Source organism: Folsomia candida, unplaced genomic scaffold (assembly GCF_002217175.1).
Source record: "Folsomia candida strain VU population unplaced genomic scaffold, ASM221717v1 Fcan01_Sc022, whole genome shotgun sequence".
In the NCBI taxonomy this organism is placed as follows: Eukaryota; Metazoa; Arthropoda; class Collembola; order Entomobryomorpha; family Isotomidae; genus Folsomia; species Folsomia candida.
Genome location: NW_019091214.1, coordinates 2,519,543 through 2,541,447, shown reverse-complemented (window position 1 = coordinate 2,541,447; position 21,905 = coordinate 2,519,543). Strand labels below are relative to the sequence as shown.

The 21,905-nt window shown below is 39.1% G+C and overlaps 3 protein-coding genes across 3 annotated transcripts; 2 read left to right on the top strand and 1 right to left on the bottom strand.

Moving 5' to 3' along the window:
- Positions 1-40: 40 nt before the first annotated feature.
- LOC118438495 lies at positions 41-6,047 on the top strand. Its single transcript, XM_035858921.1, has 4 exons — positions 41-755; positions 1,158-2,049; positions 2,443-2,546; positions 2,624-6,047. Exons 1-4 carry the CDS (start codon positions 291-293, stop codon positions 2,765-2,767), a joined length of 1,605 nt encoding a protein of 534 aa, XP_035714814.1. The 5' UTR covers positions 41-290; the 3' UTR covers positions 2,768-6,047.
- Positions 3,343-5,359, bottom strand: LOC110858855. The gene is made up of 2 exons (XM_022107742.1): positions 3,434-5,359; positions 3,343-3,387 (listed from the first exon to the last, which is right to left on the bottom strand). The coding sequence occupies exons 1-2, from the start codon at positions 5,357-5,359 to the stop codon at positions 3,343-3,345; spliced, it is 1,971 nt and encodes a 656-aa protein (XP_021963434.1).
- A 13,549-nt stretch (positions 6,048-19,596) lies between the features above and the next one.
- Positions 19,597-20,754, top strand: LOC110858792. The gene is made up of 3 exons (XM_022107678.2): positions 19,597-19,894; positions 19,957-20,333; positions 20,409-20,754. Exons 1-3 carry the CDS (start codon positions 19,695-19,697, stop codon positions 20,441-20,443), a joined length of 612 nt encoding a protein of 203 aa, XP_021963370.1. The 5' UTR covers positions 19,597-19,694; the 3' UTR covers positions 20,444-20,754.
- Positions 20,755-21,905: the final 1,151 nt, after the last annotated feature.

Below are 21,905 nucleotides of genomic sequence, written 5' to 3'. Positions count from 1 at the left end.
GTTAATTGTTCGAGGGGCAATTTGACAAATAAAATGAAGCAATCCACCGAATATTAACATCGTTAGTATCATAGGCAACTCAAAAGGTTCTCAAATCAGACATGCCCCTCTTTGAAATTTCTACTTTCACGAGACGATAAGTGAACCAAACAATTGTCAGCATACGTATGGCTACATTTGATTTCATGCATACACATAAAAGTTCAAGTACCTGGTGGAAAACGAAAATCTTTTTGATATGGAGAAGGTGCGTATACATGACATGAATGCAAAAAATTTAACGCTATGCTATGAACTTATCCACATATTTAATATTCCTGCAGAATCTGTACCAATGCCTTCAACACGTCTTTAGTAAACTTCCCTTCGCCGATAAGTTAAATGCCCGTCTCGTCAGTCAAGATTTTAATGCCCTCTTCACAACGCCTCATTTCCTGAAGGACTGTCTCCTCTTAGTCAACGGCAATGAAACAGAGGATGATGAAATTTATAAATTTCTGGTCAACACCCCGGTGGGATGGATTAATCTTGAATTACGAAATTTTAATCTGGGGGAAATCATCTTGGATAAAGAATTTAGTTTTACGCGTGTCTCACGTCGTTGGCAGTTTACCTTAAAATCGCTAACTCTTAAGAAGGTTGAAATTTTGTTGGGGCGTTTCATGGAGCTGGTTTCGTTTCTCTACGTCCTAACCGAGCTGAGCCTGGAAGAAGTTCCAGATTTGTACAAAAAGCAAAATCCTTTGGAATTCCTGGTATGCTAAAGTGAAAAGAATTTGTATTCACTCATTTGCCAATTAAAGTGTAGGACTCATCGTCAAAATCAGCACATTTTGAATCACTTTTTTTTGCTCTGGAAAGTTATTTTAAAATTCTAGATAAATTTTTAGAGCAGTTCGACGCCAATTTTATTATGCATTCCAGATTATAATAGTTTTTGAAGATTTCAAGGTTAGGAAGCCTTCAGAAAAATTGAAATTCGTCGAAGCTGGCTAAAACTCACCGCCATTCTGTTAATCACCTTACTGACTACAAATTCGTCGCTCAGAATTTTAAAATAAATTCCCAGAGCCGAGAAATGATTAAAAATTTTGGTGATGCGTCATTGAGTCCTACGTTAAGATGCCAAGAGTAAATTTTAAATGTGTCTTTGGCAGAATTGGAACCAATTCATTCAACCATTCACAGCAAGACTTCGATCCCTCAAGAAGTTGTCATTAATTGAACAAGGTAGCGATGCCTTGGATGACGACCGAGCTCTCTGGTATTTCCTAAACAATTCTACGTCTTTAGAGCACCTCACAATCTACACGACGACTGACGAGGAAAGTGAATTTCCAAAAGCGTCGATCGTTCGTGCCATGGGAAATTGCCAAGCCACCCTGAAGGAACTCTTCCTCAGTGGAAACTCCGGAAGTTATATAACAGATGAAAGCAAATTTGTCTCCTTCTGGGCCTCCGTTTACGTGAACAGAGTTAAACTGAACAGGTTGGAAACCCTGAGTCTGAATGTGATCCCGATGGATCACTTCGCCTTGGTCAAGCATAGACTTGAAAATCTCACCACTCTCGAAATGACCAACATGGCCTTCATTCATTACCAAGTTTTACACGATTTCGCCAGTTGCGTTCCATTCCTGAAGAATTTGACGATCGAACATTGTAACCTCGAGGAAGGAGTGATTAGTCAAATATTTGGAAAATGTCAATTTTTAAGTCGTGTCACATTTCGGGAAAATCGTGTCACATCAGGAAATATTATTGACGAGTATGTAAAATTCTTCAAGAGTGGGTCGGACGTTTTGGAACATGTCGAAGTTGGAGGCATACCTTCTGAACCAGTCTTCATGAAAACCCTGTTGAACTATGTCATCACACCGGATGATGGCGATAGTAGAAAGCTTCAGACGCTGGAAATATCGCACTTTGATGGTTTTTATTCTGCGCAAAAAGACTGTCTTTTCTATCTGGCCGACTGTTTGACAAGTTTGGACTTTTCTTCTACCGACCTGGATAATTCGTGGCTCTTTATTTTTTCGGAGCTAAAAGGTAGATAGATATTTTTATGACTGACACACCCTCTTTTTTAAAAATAGCATTAACGTAGGACTCGATTACTCGTCGTCATTAATCATTTCTCAGCTCTGGGAACTTATTTTAAAATTCTGGAGACAAATTTGTAGTCAGTGAGTTGATTAACTGAATGGGGATGAGATTTCTTAAGGTCAGCGAGTTTCGATGAGTTCAAATCTTTCTGAAGGCTTCTCTCCGCCTTCATAAAGTGTCAAAATCTGGAATCTATATTTTTGTAAAAAACTAGCAACGACCTACTCTACAAACTCTAGAATTTTAAAAAAATTCCCAGAGCCGATAAATATTAAAAATGTACTGTTTTGTCTATGAGTCATCGAGTCTTACGTTAGTTACGTCGATCCTATGCAGCTTTGGAATCAATCTACCTCTCCAATACCAAAGTGGGGATGGACATGCTTCTAAAATTATTCGAATTGCCTAACCTAGTTACAGTGGATCTTAATCAAACAAAAGTAATTTGTATAATTTTACGAAATTTGTCACTTGACTTGAATGCATGATGTACATATTTTTTGCACCTTGCTCGCAGGATCAATATGACGACTATCAAGCTTTAATTGCTATAAACGCGTCAAAAATTACGCTTGTGGATCCGAGTAATGATGAGGACAACGACGATGAGGAGGAACAGGAGGAACAGGAAGAAGAAGATGAAGAAGATGATGATGGATGAGTAGGAAATACAGTGCTAAAGAATTACTTTTTTGCGCGATAAGATAAGAAGATAAGATAAGATAAGAAGTTACCAACATAAATAAGTATCCCTCATACATATGTAAACATTAGCAGCCTACTTTATAATTCTTGATTTATGTAGATACAATGAAAGTATGAGGAGGCTTCGTCGGAATACATGGGTGTGGTTTATAAAAGCAGTTTATTCGAGCTTTCGATGCTAAACTCGCATCATCATCAGGAAAATGAGGAATTTTAACAATTTTTGGAATTGAAATACAGTGCAGTTCTAAATTGTCAAGAAATGATAATTTGTTGAATTATACAAATGTAGTTATGGAATTTAAATAAGTGGCAACATTAATGATGACCAGATGGGGTTGAGGTTCATCCCATTGTCTTGGTTTATGGCGTTGGTGGTTTTTCTTATGTGCAAACTTTCAAGAAATTTTCTGTGAAAATTTCTTCTTTCGGCAATAAGGAGACTTGCTGAGTCTTCTGTTATCCGATGACTTGGATTTTCTAAAATGTGTAATGCTACCGCTGATTTGACATTTTTCTTTTTGATGTCGTTCAGGTGTTCTTTGATGCGTTTGACGAGGGGTCGGCTGGTTTCTCCTATGTATTTGTCATTACATGAGCATAAAATTTGATAAATTCCTACCAGGTCTGGAGGTGGGTTTTCCTTGTAATCACAAATAAATTGTTTCATCTTTTTTCCCGTGAGGTATCCAAATTCGCATTGAAGTTTTCTCCGGAGGTAACCAGTTAATCGGTGGGTAAGCGGTCCCATATATGGAAGAATGATCCTTGGCTTTTTTTCTTCGTCACCGTTTGGTTGGAGTGTCGTATTTGAGAATTTTTTCTTCATTCTTGATATTCGTTGGTTGATGAGACTTTTTGGGTAGCCATTGTTTTTTAGTGAGGTGGCCACAAAGGTAAGTTCATCCTTTAAGAATTGGTCATCAGAAATTGCTAATGCTCTGTAAACTAAAGCATCAATTACAGCAATCTTTTGGGAAGGGTGGTGGTAAGATGAGTAATTTAGGTATCTCCCTGTGTGAGTGGGTTTTCGATAAACTTGTCGTTGTATTTGTCCATCATTATTGTATGTAATTATGATGTCGAGAAAGGCAATTTTCTTGTCTATTTCTGATTCACAGGTGAATTGTATGTTTGGATGGAATGAGTTGAGGTCATGTAAGATTCTGTCTTTTGTTCCTGATTTTATGCACGAGAAACAGTCATCCACGAATCGTTTATGTAATTTTATGTCGGGGTGTTTGAGGACGACCTTTTTTTCTAGTTCTTGGAGGAAGAATTCTGCAAACTCACCGGAGATTGGGCTGCCCATTGGAGTACCGTCATTTTGTTTGTATGTGACGTTTTTCCAAGTAAAATAGTTTGAGTTTATTGTGATTTGTAGTAATTTTAAGATTTCATCTGCATTTAACTTGGTTTTTGTTTTCCAGGTTGTCGATGTATCTAGTCTTTTCTTAATGATTGTTAGAGTTTCTTTGACTGGAACTCGAGTGAATAAAGAAGTTACGTCGAATGAGACGAGTTCATATCCGGGGGGTACAGTGAAGCTCTTGATATCCTTGGCGAATTCGTATGAATTTTTAATGTGGGTTGGGAAATTTGACGTGATCTTCTTCAGAATTTTGTTCAAAAAATGGGCAAGATTGTAGGAAGGTGAGGAACGAAAGTCCACGATAGGTCGGAACGGTAGTCCTGGTTTGTGTACCTTCGGTAATCCATAAAACTGAGGAATCTTTGAGTTCGTTGGATTGATATTTTGGTGTTGTGATTTGTCTAGTTTTTTCATTTTGAGTAGATTTTTTGATATATTGTTAATTTCAGCTTCTAATTTGGAGGTGGGGTCATTTGGTAGTGGAGAGTAACTCGGGTCTGAGAGTAGTTCTTCTATTTTGGTCTCATAATTTGTTTTGTCCATAATCACAGTCATGTTGCCTTTATCAGCAGGTAGGATGACGATATTTTGATCTTTTTTGAGATTTGTGCATATTGGTTTTAACCAGTCGAATGATTTGGTGAATTCATCAGGTTTGTTGACTTGTGAGTGCAAAATTCTTGCAATACCTGATCTTATATGATTTTTGTAGTTTTCACTATTCTCAAAATCCTGCATGCAAAGTTCAATGTTTATCCCCGCTTCGATTAATAGGTCTTTATGTTTAAAATGTGGGAGGGCGAAGTTTAATCCAAGTTGGAGTGCCTTCGTTTCATCCTTGGTGAGTTGACGTTGTGATAAATTTAGGACGCTCCTTTTCATGTCCTGAATCTCTTTGTTCGCATCATGATTATGTGGAGATTGGCGTTGTGTGGAATGTGATTTCTCTTCGAGGATTAATTTTTTTCGTGAGAGATTTTCGAACTTCTTCATTTGTTTCTCTCGGATTGTGGTGTTGAAAGTTTTTTTGTCATCGTTGATATATTTGTAGATTTGATCCACTAATTCTTCGGGTAGAATACTAAGCCGTTGTCTTTTGGCAGTGATTGAGTCCTCGAGTCTCTTCAATTTTGAGAAGTTGAGGTGAATTTGTTGTTTAATTAACCTTTTTTCCATTTCTTTAAACAAGTGGGTCGATTTCGGGATGTGATTCCAGAAGTTTTTTATTCTTAAACCCGTTGGTGTTAAATTGTTGAATTTGCATCTTTTTAGGAAGATTATATCATTCTTTAATTTAATTGTGCTTTGTTCTTCTTTTTCCAAAAATTTTACGCAGCTTAGTATAGACGATCCGAAACGTCTGTTTATTTGATGTTTTAGGTTCTTCCATCCATGAAATTCAAAATTTGAGGAGGCTTCGTCGGAATACATGGGTGTGGTTTATAAAAGCAGTTTATTCGAGCTTTCGATGCTAAACTCGCATCATCATCAGGAAAATGAGGAATTTTAACAATTTTTGGAATTGAAATACAGTGCAGTTCTAAATTGTCAAGAAATGATAATTTGTTGAATTATACAAATGTAGTTATGGAATTTAAATAAGTGGCAACATTAATGATGACCAGATGGGGTTGAGGTTCATCCCATTGTCTTGGTTTATGGCGTTGGTGGTTTTTCTTATGTGCAAACTTTCAAGAATGAAAGTATGTTCATTTTTGCTCTGATCAATTAAAGATGTCTAAAACTATCTCATCTCACGGACCATTTGTTGTACAGTATTTGATGCACAATAAAGATTGCTTAATGCAATTTGGGGTGAAATGAAATTTGAGATTTGCTGATAGTGATCATTTCTGTGAGATTGTGGGATCCTTTGGACCTACAAGTTATCGGGTTTTCTAAAACGTCACAGTATTTTGACATATCTGTCTATATCCGTAAACTAATGTTATTTTGGTACAAAATCTTTTCCACGAAAACCCAGCACACAAAAACCTACCCGATTATTACATAGTTTCCAATGAATAATTTAAAACCAATCAATTTCGTCTCAATGTCGCATCTACGTATTTCCAACTTTATCACCCAAACAAAATGCTAAGTTTGTTGTGTATCAGAGTTTAGTTTGCGGTATTATTGATGCCCCGAAGCACGTTTCATCTTTCATATTCATCATTTTGTTCATGATGGGATGGATATTTGACTCCCTTTCGTACACAGATAAGTTGCCGTACCATCGCTCTTGGTTCATCAGCATAACCCAATTTAGGAAAGTAAATTTCAGGAAATAGATTACAATCTACATGAATACACGCACACAGTCGCTCTGGCTGAAAGAAAGCTGGATTTCGCAGCAGCTCACTCACCCCTGCTTGCTGATCTTTATGCATGTAGATGATACCCCCCGACGGCAAATGCAACACCTTTCTCTTCACGGACAGATCGGAGGAAAATCTTGTGGTACGTGTAACCGTTTACGAAATGTAAATACTCAAGATTTCGCCGGAGGACTAGTGAAGAAATAGACGCACCAAACCAACATTTATCATTTTTTTGCAAAAACGGTACTTTGATCTGATCCTAATTATAGATAAGCTCTGCGCCCTTTTCATGTCATAAAAGTATTGATGATTTGCATACTAAACGCTCACCAGGGTCTGCACCACAACAATAAACCCAAAAGTGAACAAGTACAGTATGTACATTGTATTTATGGTGCACACGCAGTACGAGTTGACTGACGCCGCTGATAACTAACTTTTACCTCTCTGATTACCCTTTCATGGGTCTCTGGGGACGAAAAAGATGGCAAGAGGACAAACTTGTCTTGTTAGTTACAGCAAATAAAATTAAAACCGACTCGTCAGAGGCAATTAAACTTATGCTTTGTTGCTCCCTCGTGGATCGTCTCCCGACCGTGGGAAGGGGGGCAGAAATATCGAAAATCATAACTTTGAAGAAGTGATGGACAATTCAACAAAGAAAAAAATATCGCCATCGTGGTCATCACAGTTTTGTTTGCATTGAGCCAAGCGGAAGGAAATATGTTTGGTTTGGTTGGAGTTTGGGACGGAACCGGGCTCTTGTCAATTATCACCCTCGTAGATGAAGATCTATGACTGGATCCCATTGTGACGATCGTGATGTGGCGAATCTGTGAATGTGAGTCCGTGTCCCCTCTTTTTCATGTGAGCACAATTAAATTATCTCGCATTTTAGCCAGCATAATTATGAAATTGGTTCAGTCAGAGTTTGAATCTCGGCAGTTCGGATTAAACGAGATATGTTTCGTAGACGTGTGATACCAGTCAGTTAAAAATTTAGGTATATAACGAACAACCCTACTTTATCAGTATTTTTAAAAAATGCAACTAAATCCATTAAAAAGTAGATGCGTTCTCTTGTAACAAGAGAACCTCAAAATTTGATACAGTACTCATATTCAAAATATGTTCCATTAGTTTCATGCAAATCTCCAGCTTGAAGGGTGGAAGAACTTACAAGCATTAAATAATATCCATCCGTTAAAAGTAACGATTCGTTCCTAAATAAATGGATCGTTCTGAGAGGAACATCAGATCGAGTGTCGGAATCGATTAGTCTAAATCAAATTATGTGTATAGACGGAGAGAGTTGACGGATATGTGATGAATCTTAAAACCAACATAAAACCAACCAACGAAGCAAAATGTATGATTTTAATATGAATCAAAGCATATAAATATATATATTTCTGCTGCTGCTACCATGTCCTGCCGACCGTATCAATTCCTTCCCTTCCAGTCAAACCGTATCACATAAAAATTAAGGAAATGTACTCATTCTACTGGAAGTAAGAGTAAAGCTAATCCAATCGCCAGGGATGAAATGATCCAATGAGGTTGGAAATGGGTATTCCAAAAGCAATATTTTCATTTTTTTCCTCCCATGCCAAATGGACGAAACCTAAAAATTCTGTCGATTTTGACCCATACAAATACGATTTTACCCGAAATACATATAAATAAATATGTTTACAGATCAATGTGAAAATCAGGGTTTCGCTGTGGTTTTAACCATTTTCCAATACCGGTTTTAACCAGTTTTGGACGTCCAAGTTTCCAAAATAGAAAATGAGGCAAAATATTATAAGTTCTTCATTACTGCGATAATCCATTGGCGTTACATATGCAATCCTGCTAATTTTGGGTGTGTAAAACGGCATGGTTTAGAAAATTTCTTGATTTCTCATAACAAAACATGTTACAACAGAAAAATCCAAATTTCGTGGTACCACACACCAAAATTCTCAAAATGAATGGGAGATTAGATTACATAATACATAAATGCATAGATTTACAAGAACTCGTCAGTAAAGAACTTGTAACATTTTGCCCCATTTTCCAATGTTGGACGCTTTTGGATAGTTTGGACGTCCAAAATTATTTTGTTACAGTTTTGCAAGCTTTTTGATCAATAGTAGGTCGAATAGTAAATTTACTAATAAAAATGCAACATTTTAATAATACATAATTTCAATTGCATTAACGCCACCATTTTCGTTGTTCACAAATTTTCCGTTCTGCTTGTGTAAGCAAAAAAAAACTTTTAAATAACAATGCATAATGAATTTCATTTTCATAAGTAACTCTGCTGCTCTGCCCCATATGAAATGATGGACGTGTGTGTATTGTAAATAATAAGTCGCAGGAGCAGATTGAGGGAACAAGGAAATCCACTTACACTTTATATACGTAAATACTTTCCCTCTGTTCGAAAACCATCAGTTCCTACTGTGCCACTACTCCTGGCCATATGGACAAGTATTGCACAATGGGAGGAGGATGAAACCGGCCTTAATCTCGCTGATGAGCACCGACCAGATTGGGGTTTCACGTTTGGCGAAAAGATTTATGTATGCATTATTGCTTGGTCCTACTTTTGGAAGGCTTTGTTTCACAATTTCATGTCCCTTAATTTCTAATCTGGATAAAAATCATGCAAATAATAGGCAGTTAGCAAATTAACAAACCCACGTTTCTAAAATTTCCTTAACTTTCTTGAATTGGGTCAAAATTTCCGGAGACAACATGAAAAATATTCAGGAAATACTCAAAAATTATTTCAATATCAAATCCGGAAATTTTGACCCAACTCAAGAGGTAGGGAAATTTTAAAAAACTTAGTTTTGCTACACATATTTTTAATCCATGTACTTTTTTATGTACGAATAAAATGAAAAATGATACACTGCCCGATACATAGTCAAGTGGATCGCATATCACGCATGTAGTTTGGCAAGAACGTTTAGCACAACACGGGGATGATGAATACATATTTATTCCGTGGGGTAAATGTCACCCTCTTCGTAAAACCCTCAAGATTCCAACTGCTCGCTACCCGGGTGACTGGCTGGAGTGGGTATTTGGTTTCAATGCCCATCCATCCCAACAACAATCTGCCCATCTACCACCACGACAATCTTCAATGTGCTCCCAGCAATAATGTGGACGTTCTATCTACGTAAGCTTGACTCTCGAGTGAGTGAGTGAGTGAGCAGGAGGATACCCGGGTAGTAGTCTCACTCTCATCCAGAACAGAAACCGGGTTAAAAAGACAGAACCTGCCTGTTCCTCTCCCAGTTGGATTGTACAAGTCCACCCCGAAGTACTCACTTCTTGCTGACTCAATGTGCGGTGTGGTATTATTTTGACCGAGAATAATAATAAAGCGGATACATAAGGGACCCCGAGAACATCTGCTTGCTTGTCATTCATTCATTTACTTTGGGATTCATCATCATCATCATCACTGCATTGCATTGATTAAAAGCAGTCCGATCTCTACTACTGTAGGACTTGTTGCAACGGTGGTGGGGACTTTTACGCACAATGGTGAGCTCTTTTAAGGGCCATCCCTTCCAATTCATTCACATCGTAAAGGAGTAGTGGACCTTATTGCGTGTGGACCCCTGATCTGTCCGCTCTCATTATTCTCAGTCTATAACAGGATCTCTAACTCCGTTGTGTTTAAACGAGCTACAAACTTATCACATATGTGATCTGACTCTGTTTATTTCTAATTTGATTCACGGGAATCCCCTCTTTGTCTCTGTGAACCGAGTGCAATCTGTCATTTCCAGTGAAAAACGAAATCAGTCGCAATTGAACAGTGTACGTCTCAAATGACACGTTAGTCGTGAAAACTTTTTACGAAAGTGTTACGTGACAGACATAAGTTTTTGACATTTTCTTTTTCTTCTAAAATGACGTCCTTATCAGCATCCGGTTGTACTTCGACAATGTGCAAACAAGACGAACAAACCTGCAGCCCGAGCCACAAATCACCGCAAAGTGACGCAAGTCAAGAAACTGGGAGGAAAAAGAGAACTTTTGACATTGCATTTTTAACGGGGCAGAGTGAATCCAACAATAACGGAGAGTCGGATAAAGAGAGCAACAACAATAAGCACCACTACGGCAGCCACGTGCTTAAAGGAGGACTCGGTTCATCACTTTCTGGGCAAACAATTAGGTCAACTTCTTCCCCAGAGCCGGACTACAAACGAGAATCTCCGTACAATCTAAGTCGCAATCATGCCAACAATCATCACGACTACTCTTCCGACACATCCGTCGAGATGGATGTGGACGTTATGACGAACGGGTCACTCAGCGATGCTGACGTGGAAGACGTGACACCCATCATCCCAACGTCATCGATAACTAATCATCATTCTAACAAGCGACATCATCACCATCAAAGTAATTCCTCCACCCAGTACCACCGGTCTCGCGTTCTCCTCTCTTTGAGTCAAAGTCATTACAACAATCATCAAAATCACGTCGGAAAAATGCACCATCGTCCCCAACAAGGAATTGCGACAAGTAGTAACACCACCACCACCAGTACTACCACTCCAAGTCGTAATGCTGCTCGTTCCACAAATAATAACGGAAAAGTGAAAGGTAAATCTGCGAAAAACGCTTACCAAAAGAATACCCCTGTCAAAGAAGAAATACGTTTCGAGTCCATTTCCAAGCGAACAATTGACATAAATCATACTCAAGACTCCCTCAAAATCAAGGAGAATCTCCAATTTTCCACGCTAATACCGACAAACTCTCTGCAAGGTGGGCAAGGTCAACTGGCCCACCCACACGCGCAACACCCCCACCACCACATGCCCCCTCATCCCCACCACCATCAACACCCCCATCCCGGCGACTTTAACGAGTTCATCCTCCCACCCCACTTGGTCTCCACGTTCGCCCTCTTTCCCCACATTGGGAACATGTCCATGTCAAAATTCCCCGGATTGCTGCCCGTCCATGTCCCCATGGGAGGAGGTCAGTCGTCCCAACCGAGCAGTCTCAGCCCCAATTCCAATCATCACAACAACGCCAACGGTCAGCAGAATCAGCTCCAACAGCAACACGGATCCCACTCGGGAATTCATTTCTCATCAAAGGTGGACAAATCTGAGGGCTCATTCCATCATCATAATAATCAACACAACAACCACAATTTATCCTCGTCCTCCTCCAGTCCTACCAATCAATCACTCGTAAACCAACAAAAAATCCGGCACCACCACTTTTCCGACATTTACCCCGGTTATCCATACCCCAATTTGATCATCCCACCACAGTTTTCTCCCACAGGAAATATGCCATCTAATCAACATTCGCCCAACAATGTGACCACCCTGCTGCCTCCGTCCCTCACCGCGTTGACCCTTCCGGCCCAAAATGTCTGTGCGAAATGTAACATTGGCTTCAGAATGACGTCTGATCTCGTGTATCACATGCGTTCCCACCACAAACGAGACACCTTCGACCCCCTCAAGAAGCAAAGGGAGGAGAAACTCAAGTGTCCCGTGTGTCATGAAAGTTTCAGAGAACGTCACCATTTGACCCGCCACATGACGGCGCATCAAGATCGCGTCGACGAAGCGGCCGCGGCAGCAGCGGCGCTACTTTCCACGACGGCAAATGCAGCTAATCAAGGCACAGGAGAAAGTAGTTTTGGTAGTAAAAGCAGTAATAGTGGGGCCGGATGTAGTAGCAAATTAGTCGCGTAAATGCCCCATTAAAATTTAAATTGACTGATTTTCTCTGATCCCATTCTCAAATCTTAGAGTTCCCCCAGTCCCAACAAACCAAAGTAAATCTGTGTTAATATTCCCACTTGAGAGAGAAAGAGAAAGTCAACTCTTTAAGAAATTCGGCACGTCTCGAATTAACATAAGTAGCCGACACAGTACAGCAATTCGACCCCAAGTTTACAAGCTGTAACTTTATTAATTCTTAGCCAGATAAGGTGCCGATAAGCTAGGGAGGCAGCAGCAGTTAGTAAGTATGCATTCATTCATAAGTATTACGAATATCTGTCCACCCCATTCGTTCCAGTCAAGAAGGGCAAAAGCCAAGAGAGAAAGTTCATTGCAATAATGTTACGGCAATGGCAACAGCAATATTTCGCCAGGCTGGAGGAACTTCAATCGTCGTATATAAGGAAATATATAGACCCAAAGAGAAATATAGAAAGTTAAGCTTTAACACTTCAACTCTTAGGTTAAGTCTGATAAGAAAAGATAAGCAGATGATAAGGCGAGGACGACTTTGGATTTAAATTACGGATTAGCCTACAACATCCCGAGCTGCTGGGTCCATTCGAGTAGTATTTATGTCGCGAACAATGGTTATTGTCACGGTCGGTATGGGCCTTCTTCTGGAGATCTTGGTACATATACAACCCTGACCAAGAAGGAGAAGAAGGAAATGACGCAATATTGCTGATTGTATCATCTTTTCAGACTTTCACTCTCCCCCAAAACCCATATCGTCTCAACTCCATTAATTTTAATTAGAACAGAAGTCAAAAAACTTTAAATTGTGCTAAGTTGCAATTCTTGTGAAAGTTGTTGAGCATTATAATAAAATGGGAATAATAATCGTTATGATTGAAATATGCGACGTCTGTGCTTCATTTTTTAGCAGCATACACACATCATACATACATACATTCGTAATAAAATTTGAGAATTATGCTCTTTTTTCAGGTGTACACTTAAATTTTCCCTTTAAAAAAGCATGAAATAAATCAGCCCTCATTCACCTTCCAAAATACAACTACATTCTCAAATTGGTCAGAGTCGTGGTTCTGTTAGAAGAACATTCTCATTAAGAAATTCTGGTCCATTCACCATTCAAGTTGGTTGGTTTTAGGGTCAGATTGTGCCACACTATTTGCATATCTAAACCGTTTCCTTTATCTTTCTCCAACTCGACTTGTCCTTGTCCCCTCGTCCGCAACCCTTCTTGTTCTTCCACAAAATTACGCTGCTTTCCAACCTTTTAATGCAATTCTTGAGGAAGTCGAACTATGTACGAAAGGAAGGAAGCGGAATTCATTAAATGCGGGGATACACGAGACAAAATACGGATGCGGTGGAGAAACAATGTCGACTTGTTACAGAATTAATTTTGCTTACATAATGCTTTCACTGGGCTAATTTATCACCACCTTCCTTCCTTCTGTTAACATATGAAAGAAAATTTAAATAGGATCCACCACCTGAATTATTATTTGTATGAAAAATGCTTCGTTTTCTTCCACCTTGTTCAGATTTATGGCGCAAATTCATATTTCTTTGTTTTGTAAGTTATGCATACGAATATGGATGATGATACAGCCAAAAGTTTGGAGTTGTCCTTGTCCCTACCATTTTTTCCATGCAAACTAAAATGTGGAGAAAGTCTGACATAAACCACACAATAACAGTAACAGTTTGATTCAACGCGTGTAAATCTGCTAACGTATGCATTTTTGTAGATATTTTGACTTTTGAAATGTCTTCCTTTTTTGTAGGGTGGCAGAAAACTGTTTCTTTTTTCTCTCATTTTCAAATTAATTCGTCCTTTTTTAACACTACAGTTTTAACTTAATTACGCAAGCGGGGGTACCAAAACAACTTCGCAGTTGCCTCCACACCGACTAAAAAACTACGTAATAGTTGAGATTGAAAGGCCCACGGAAAGGATGACACGAGCGTATTTGCCTAGTAACATATAGACCTTTAGCTTCAGCTTGGTGGGTGAGTGAGTCACAATTTACCCTTAACGTGACAGTTAAGAATATGGAACGGTACAAAAAGTTTGGGCGAGATAAGCAATCTCAATTTCAAAATATGAGTTTTTCTCGGAACAGATTTTTCCAGTAATGCTGCAACCAGCCTCTTCACATGATTACATCTCGATATGATGTACGGTCTCTATTTATGGCCACTGTCATCCTCCACCCGACCAGTGCCAACCAGCAACCAGATCCTGCTGCCAGAGACCGAGGAAGAAGAGAGAGGAGGAATATGCCAGACTTATTGTTACTGGAGGATGCTCTCTATCGAATGAATTGGAGACCCTTCTTCCTTCCCTTCCCTCCTCGGATGCCTTGGGAGAGAAGAATACATAAATGAAATGACTTGATTGTCATGATTATGATGATGATCATCACCAATTCCGCCACCACGTCTGCCAACCAAGCAACCTCTCCGTGGACAGATTTCTTTCTTTCCTTCCTTCCTTCCTCCTTCCTACTTACTCATTCAATTCAATTCATTCCCATCTTGTTTGTGGTGGGGTTGCAATTTGTAGCACTTACGAACAGCGTGCATACATATACGCATGGTAAAGATGATCAATTTATGTAGAGTAAATTTTCATCCTGGTTTTAGTACAAAGTTTGAGATTGACCATGGAACGGTGAAAGTTTTGGAAATTGTGCATTTCATCATTAACAAAATACGATTCCCGAGTAAAAATTTGAACGGTTTTCCTGCAGAAATTTGGCCTAATTTTCCGCAGAAAAATATTGATCTTTATGCAGAGCGATTTGTGCAGGTTCTGTTCTGCAAAACAAAGCCAATAGAAATTTTCTGCAGGATTATGTAAAAAAAATATGCAGAATATCCAGCTTTTGTCGATTATTGCAGAATTCTTCACAGTGATTTCTACCCGGGTTTGCATAATTTTAGGAACCCTGTCCCAATTATTGTACATTTAATAAACGCGTGGGTCTTCCTCTCTCCTCCTTTAATATTTTGACCGTTTAATAGAGCAATTCCATTATTACCCTGTGAAAAAGTGCAGTGGTGGTTGTTTAGCGTCATAACATAATTCCATTCCACCCCCGTTCGTCGTTTACTGTGTGCATGCAGTTCTATGAGAGATGCTATCGTATCATTGTCATTGCCTCGCTGGGAGAAGAAATAAGAGGACGGAAACCACAAAGAAATAATAATAATAAGTAAAACTAAGTGGGAAATATTATCTCGAGAGCAGAAGGGGAACATATTATGGGGCCGAGGTGGAGGAGAAAGCTGGATCCACTTTGAAATAAGTCAACGTCTGCAAATCTGCTTCCTCTCCAACATCTGATAACAAATTCCACTTACTTTTACTTCCACCACCAGCATCACCAGTGACCGCGGAAGTCGTGGGGACAGAGGGACAATGTCCCCACGGTTAGATATTCGATGTCCCCATCATCTGCCCATGTTATGTAAACCCCTCCCTCCCCTATCCGATAATGTTAATGTCCCCACCCTTCCGCGGTCACTGACCACCACCACGACTACTTACACTACTATCCAGCCAGCCAGCTAATAACCAATGCAATGAGAGTAGTACCAGACCTAGACCGACTTGCGGTCGTCCTCCTCGTCCATTTGTAACAAACAAGGCTTGGTTCCAAACAAACAGAAAAGTGAGAGTAATAAACTATGACTAATCTGAGCGGGGAGAAGGCGAACACATTTCTGGAGAAAGAAGACGAAGGTTAGAGAAATTCTACACGGGGAAAGCTGAGAGTTTAATCATTTAGCGTTTCAACAAAGTTCACCCAGTTCACTGGCTGAAAGTGCTACACTTTTTGTATCAGGTTTTTTTGTGCGTATAACAGAATTCTTGCCGTTATCTATGCTTTTGTGTATTAATTCACGTCTGGAGAACGTATAGAGGAAAGAACAGCATGGATATGGATTGAATGAATGTTACAATAATTAATGTTGACAAGTTGAACGTGTTTCTTTCTTCGTGCGGTAATTGATACAGTGAATTATGGTTTCCCTTGATGTTGAAGCTTTTCCTGTTGTTTGTGCCAAAATGTGACGAACTATGACTACAATTGTTGTCAGTATGTACGTACCACACTAATTCATATTGCAACTCTTGTTTCACCGTATTTTTTTAAGATTATATAACCCAATATGGACTAGGTGCGAGATGAGATGAGATAACACTGCATTGCTGACCTGAAATGATACTCCTCCTTCTTTTGAGACGACTGGAGGCATATCGGATTCCCCACAGACAGAGACGCAGTTCATTCACTCAATCCAATTTTTTTGTCCTTGTGTAAGAAAGAGACACAATTCGATAAGGTAGTATTAGCAGGTAGTGCATCGTATTTCTACACGGATTCGATCATGTTGTTGTTGATCAAATAACCCAGAAATGATCGTCTTGTATGTGTAAGCAAGCCGCGAGATAATTGAGTGAGAGCGAGAGGCAGCTGCGATTTAGGCGACAATCAATCTCGACTTTGTCCCCAGAGTGGGTCTGTCCAATTAATCTATTTGTCATCCATCCATCCAGCCATCGCCTTCTCCTCGGTCATGATGCTTCTCAACTCGATCTAAATCTGGACTCCTTTCCAGAAGCCCTCAGTACAAGGATAACTTTCTCTATCATTACATTTCACCAGAAATCTCGATTTCCCCCATTTTTCTCCTATATATAATTCTCACCACAGGGGGTAGAGTTTCTTCTTCAGTATTTTTATCACTAGCGTAGTTAGTACTATATGGACCACACTTTTGACTGTATGCACACATTAGCATCATTAAATTTAAAAGCAGAGAAAGAACTCTTTGACTCTGCAAATGATAATGTAATGAAATGATACGGATCAGATGAGTGTGCAACTGCAAAGTGCTACGTTACCCAACTCTATCCCCGCACTTTGACTTTATATGTACGCATACACGAACTTTACTGGAAATGAATGATAGGATCTTCAAAGAGTGACGAAACGAGATTGATAAATGATCGCTTATTCATAATGTTTACATTTTCACTGACAGACCGACGAGCTGACTCGCAGGTTTGAATATTTATCTGTCGGCGAGTCATTTGCTGTCAATATATCAAAAATAATGCAAATCAGTTACGTAGATTTAATCACTAATTCGTTGTTTGTACCAGAAAAAATGCATAATTTAGCATGCATTTTTAGAATAAATTATAAACTTGAAGGAGATATTTATCAAATTTAATTTGATTTAAATGTCAATCTGAACTTTTAAATGATGTAAACGTGATCGGTATTTGTTTGACATACTTCATCCATTGTTTTAGAATCTTTGCAAACAAATTATAAACTTGAAGTAGATCTCAATTAGAATTTTACCTCAATTTGATTTAAATGTCAATCTGACATTATGTGATCGGTATTTGTTTCTGATTTATTATTTGGTTAAGACTTGGGCGACAAGTTGTTTTCACCAGAAAGTGAAATTCCATCAACAAATCACTCCCGCACCCGACAGACGAACTATTCACTGGGAAAATTCATCATTTCTGACTGACTGGTTTCGGGCTATATGCTTTTCTCGAATTTCTTCTCCGACCAGACAAGTGAACGGATGTCTTCACTTCACTTTCTCTCTCGCACAGCAATCACACTAAAACAACGGGAAGAAGAACTGGTGGTGAAAAGTAATTTGAATTTAGTGCAGTTGTAAAAAGTGGCAACTTTGCTGATAATGGTTTCGCCCAAGTTATGAGTGGCATATTTGGCATATTCGTGAACCAATCGCAAATTGAGTGAAAGAGTTGAAGGACTGGGCTCGAGCAGAGTAAAACATTTTATGGAAATGCAATGTCAACTTCTTTTACACGTGCAGTTTATCACTCAACTCGTACAGATTTAATGTCGGCTGACGGGATGAGGGTATAGTTTCGGAGGGAATGATGACATGTTAGATTCATATCGATTTGGAGAAGCAGGAGCATAGAAAGAAATAAGAAGTGGAACGGATCAACTTTCAATTAGTGAGTGGTTATCATTTTGATAAGTGAAATAAATACATAAGTGACAAGTTGTGAAGAAACAAATCCAGTATCGCGTCGCATACATAATTTAATCAAATTCAGCGAGATACAATGCAAGTTTCTAGTTAAAATAGGTGGCAGTAAATGACAAGGACACTTTGGGGACTTGTTCCGTCTCCCTTATGTCCTCGTATCGAAGCAGTGGCCGCGGAAGGGTGGGGACAGAGGGATAATGCCCCCACGATGTCCCCATCATCTCCCCATGTTATATAAACCCCTCCCTCCCCTATCCCACAATGTTAATGTCCCCACACCTTCCGCGGCCACTGCATCCAAGGAATATCTGTCTTTGCGTCTCTGTGACCCGTCCTGGTAAAATAAGACCAAGCCGAAAGTGCCGTGATCATCACACTTACTCTCTTATTTTCTGCGTCCCGTCTTCTCGCCCTCTTGCCGACCGTATTCTTCGAATTATGTCTGACGAATTATTATATGACGACGACGACGCTGCTGCCAACCAAGCAAAGCAAGCCCTAAAGATTTGCTTTGAGAAAAAGTAACCAAACACTCGACAAGAGAAGAATACACACGAAGACGACAGGCCATGGAGGATATGATCATCATCTCATCGCATTTCTTTCCCCTTTACTCCATCTCGCCGTCCATGTCACATCTTTCATTTCATTCCAGAGATTTACCGTCCTTCTGTCTGAAAATAAAATTATGACGACTTTCCTCTTTCTCTCAGTAATTGTGCAGACGATAGTTTGTCGGTATGATGAAATCGTAAAATTTTATTATTTCAACTTTTATTACGGTTATATGTATGTATGCGTCCTCCGCTATAATTCCGTTGTACGAACGACGCATATTCGTCGTATTCGCATCCTCGTATTTCTCGCCATCATTTATTCGAGTGTATTATTCTATTTGCTGGATGTATGTACATACTATCAGATTGTGTAGGTTCATGAACGTTGGTTTATGTATAAATATGTTGAGTCACACACAAAAGAACTGAATATATAACATGCTTATGATTGAATTGAATTCAATATGTGTACATGGATTGAACACGCTTATCGTCGGATATCGGATGAGATAACCACCCAAAAAAACTGGGGATTATTTAAACATACTTATAAATCTTAGTTTACATAAATAAGCAAATATTTTACGTAGAGTTGACCAATGTCAATAATCAATAATAAACAAAAATGCTTTACAACGGTTGGTTGCAGATATGTATCCTCCGGCAATACTGTTGAGGTATGGATGACCTGTGCTTACTTATCTCTCTAAAATCAATACATACGTGTTGGCACATATATAAACGTTGCCTGAAGAACGTTGACCAACCAAAAAGTGATTCGGAGGACAAGCTACTGTAAATCTGGAAGCTTTGTAAAACAGTTACAATGCCAAAATTCGATTTTGAAAAATTTGAAGTAGACGCTTCAATCGTATTACGTGAAATCTGGAGTTTGCTACAAGACAGATTAACAATAACGGAAGTTTCACGGTTAAATGCAATATTTGTGAGTTCAAACATCTTCCAGCCCAACGAACTTGCAGTATCCAAAACTTCAGAAGGGCTTCTGACGCTGTTGCATGCACGGTATTATCTATTTACGAATGTCAATAATACTAGTCATTCAGAATTCAAATTAATATTTCAAGGTCAAAGAAACAAAAGGCCGATGCCATTAATATCATCTGTGCAGAACCAGTGCATCAAGAAATTCGAGAGAAAGTTCAGACATATTTTACAAAAGGTGACACACAGGAATCAGAACAACCCCCGACGCCTGATGTGGACCGTTTAGTCGCCATCTTGATGAAGGATCATGCATTAGATTGGTCCTTGTTGGGTAGTCATCTCGGAGTCAATCAAAGGGAAATAGATGACTTAAGCACGCAACGCTTAACGGGAGTAATTAACTCCTCACAACTTTTCAGAAAAATTATTTTAAGTTGGATCTCCACAAATGGGTCTAAAGCAACTGTGGATTCACTTTGTAAAATACTGCATGACAACAAAATGATATTCTGCGAAGGTAAGTGCTTGACATATAGCGCGACATAATTATTATCTGCATTTTCTTACTTATTAAACTCTTTACGTATTTTAGAACGGGTTGCAGAAGAATTCGGAATTAAACTATGATTCATCGCCGCCATAAGAGACATTTCTTTTGTGATAACTTTATTTATGTTTAGTTAGTAACAGGACACAGTGACCGCGGAAGTCGTGGGGACATATGTATAATAGGATGGGGAAGGGAGGGGTTTATATAACATGGGCGGATGATGGGGACATCAAACAACGTCCCTCTGTCCCCACGCTTCCGCGGCCACTGACAAGACAAGAGGGACTAGTCTGTTCAAGTAGTAGTCGATTCAGCACTTCTTCTTTAGTCTTCTTATCACTTCCCGAATTACAATAACAGCAAATAAACTGATTTTCTTTCAAATTAAGCTCCGCTCGTAAATCTCGGCTTTACTGCGGCCCATATTTCTCATGATTATGCATTCAACATTATGCAAGACAAGACGGCAAGTTGGAAAATATTCTGATTTTTTCTACGGATCCATGTACATACATAGAATGAATGATTTTTATGGGTTGTTCTGCTCCCTGTTAGACTTTTATGTCGCAGTGGATCCGTATACACACAATTACAAAGTTGGAATGGAGCAGATTCTGCCCTTTTTTAGGATGGAAAGAATATGAATTTTCAAAAAGAATACGGAACGTCTCTCTTGTTGCGGGCATTTATTAATTCCACTCGACGAAACATGCATACAATTCAAAAAGCTAGGATATATAGAATACATTGCTGGATTATCCATGTTATTTTCCTTGGAGTGGGATATGTACATAATTTTGAATGATATAGATTTTGACTCACTTTATTGCACATAATTTTTGACGCGGACAAAGTCTAATGTGCGGGTTTGGTTGTCATTTATTTGTGTTTATTACAATTTATTATTGTACTTGCATTTTTTTGTCATTATGCTTTCGCTAGTTGGGAAAAAATCAAGGAAATGAATATCGGATGTCTTTTTTGAGGGGAATATTGAAATGTTCCCCGCTTTCTCCGAGAAATCCTGTCAATAAACAAATTATGGGGGTGGCACCCCTTTCGGTCACAAACTGCATTTATTACGACATTCAGTGCTCCTTCTTGTGAATAAAATGACAAATATTGGATTTCATTTTATTATGCGGGACAAATCTATGCATGCAATAAATCAACTCGAGATACAATAATATTTTGTTAAAAAGTGAATCTCTCCGTCTCGCTGTGGTTGCGGTTAAATTGATAAAACTGTTTTTTTATTGCTTGCACAATGGTCAAGATAATCTCGGGTTCGACGCATTGTCAAAAGTTACAAGATAAAAATCAAAATTTTAAATTTGGAAAACTTGTTCGTAGCTGAATGGAGTGGTCTCTTCTCCGCATTGGCCGCGGAAGGGTGGGGACCGAGGGACAATGTCCCCACGGTTATTTGATGTCCCCATCATCCGTCCATGTTATATAAACCCCTCCCTCCCCTATCCTACAATGCTAATGTCCCCAGATGTTCCCACAGCTTCCGCGGCCACTGCTTCTCCGATATCG